The sequence below is a fragment of the Plasmodium relictum genome (assembly GCF_900005765.1).
Source record: "Plasmodium relictum strain SGS1 genome assembly, contig: PRELSG_00_v1_116, whole genome shotgun sequence".
In the NCBI taxonomy this organism is placed as follows: domain Eukaryota; phylum Apicomplexa; class Aconoidasida; order Haemosporida; family Plasmodiidae; genus Plasmodium; species Plasmodium relictum.
This window is the reverse complement of record NW_021628648.1, coordinates 3,498-5,507: the sequence shown is the minus strand read 5'-3', so window position 1 is coordinate 5,507 and position 2,010 is coordinate 3,498. Positions and strand designations below refer to the sequence as shown.

The 2,010-nt window shown below is 17.5% G+C and overlaps 1 protein-coding gene across 1 annotated transcript; it reads left to right on the top strand.

Annotated features, from left to right (window-relative positions):
- Positions 1 to 536: 536 nt before the first annotated feature.
- PRELSG_0013130 (Plasmodium exported protein, unknown function) lies at positions 537 to 1,091 on the top strand (the record flags this gene model as incomplete). Its single annotated transcript, XM_028675856.1, has 2 exons — positions 537 to 737; positions 861 to 1,091. 2 exons carry the CDS (start codon positions 537 to 539, stop codon positions 1,089 to 1,091), a joined length of 432 nt encoding a protein of 143 aa, XP_028531179.1.
- Between the last annotated feature and the right edge of the window lie 919 nt (positions 1,092 to 2,010).

Sequence of the window (2,010 nt, the reverse complement as noted above, 5' to 3'; positions counted from 1 at the left end):
AAATATTGGTTTAAGTATCAAACTATCACCTAAATAAGTGGTAAATATTATCAGATGGAATGTTATTCTTAATTGTTTCTCTATATTAAAAATTTTATTCAAATTTTATCTTTTTTTTTTTTTTTTTCTATAGAGTGAATCAATAATTCTCAATAGTTGAGATTTTTTTTTAAAATTTTAGAAGAAAATAATAAAAAAAATACTTAGTCGTTAACTCTAAATATTTAATACATATAATATGTTCATCATTTTATTAATCTATTCTATTTTAATAATATTAATACATAGCATTTATGCAAACATTTTAAAATTAAAAGTTAATATATCTTTAAGGTAATTTTTGTTTCTTGAATATATTAATATTTATTATTTTTACATGCAATTTTTAAGTTTAAAATTATTTTATTTATTTTTTTAAAGTCATTAATATAATTTCTTATATTTAAGGGCCAAGATAAACTGATTTATATAAATAAAAAAAATAAAATAAAAATAAATTTTATCATAAAAATTTTATTTTAATTAAAAAAAAATAAATGATGAACAGGAGAAATAATATTATCTCAAACATCAAAAAATATCCTAGATACAATAATCATATAATTAAAAGCTTTATCACTGAAGATATTTCCACTTTAAAAATGTACAATAAAGGAAAGAAAGAGATTTCATTAAATCCTTTTATAAAATTAATCATATTTGTTCTTTTCATTGTGATGTTACAATACTCTTGTAATGTAAGATAATAATAACTCCTAAAAAGATTTCAGTATTTTTGTTATTATTTTTCTAAATTAAAATTTCATTAATATAAAAAAATAAACCTTTTTTTAATGCTAAATGTTTCCATCTTATTTTAGTTGGACTCTTGCAAATTTTTGAGAAAAAGTAACTTAGAAAGCATATCACATTTAGGAACTGAAAGATCTCTAGCAGAAGGTGAAGATATAAAAATTATCCTTATAAAGTTGTATATGCCATTTTTTTACAATAAGATATTTAAAATTATACTAAAATGTAAAAATAATATATATATATATACACATTTTTTTTGTAAGTTTTATAATTTTGCTCTTTTAATTTATGGTTAGAATATATACTTTCATAATAAGGTAATATTTTCTGTTAATGCACATATTGCTTTGACTTTTATCTATATTTATTTAAATTAATATTGTGGATTTATCAATTTTCTATTTGATAGCACTTATAAAATATTGATTAAATAAATTCATAAAAAGCATCTAGAAGAATATTTATTGCGTTTGTTTATGTAATTAATATATTCATAATCAGTATAGAAATAAGTTTTTTGAATGTTTATCTATCTAAAATATGTAAATTTGAACATATAATACTTACCCATGGTATAACAAGCATTTTATTTAGATATAAATAAAATATCTTTAATAGAATTATTTTATCTAGATACCTTTATCATTTCTATCAAGGTTTTCAAAAATATCTACTCTTCTCTTTTATTAATAGAAGTAAATTATATGCATATATATAAAAAAGGTATGTAAATAAAATGTATGTGCTTCAAATATGTAAATTGTGCCAACTTAAAGCATTTTAATTTTCATAAATTTTGTTCCTTGAAAAGATAGAACATTTCATTTTGCATGCTTTTAAATATAAATGTGCTATAATAATGATTTATGTCATTTTATTATATCAATATAAATTTAATCTCTTAAAATAAACTTATTTCATTTTATTTTATTATTTCTTTTTTTTTTTTTTTTGTTATCAATAAAGTACGATTTTTTATTATATATTTTGTTATTTTTTATTTTACATGTAATTTTTATTATATTTTAGAAAAATTTGGTATACATTCTTTTATTTTCACTTTATTTTTATAAAAATCTAAAAATGTACATTTTAAATTATATGTAACAGCTATTTTTAAGATTATAATTTACTAATTAGGTGATATAAATTTTTAGTGGTGCATTTATAAATTAAATTAATAAAGATCATATGGGATGGTCTCTACTAATTTTG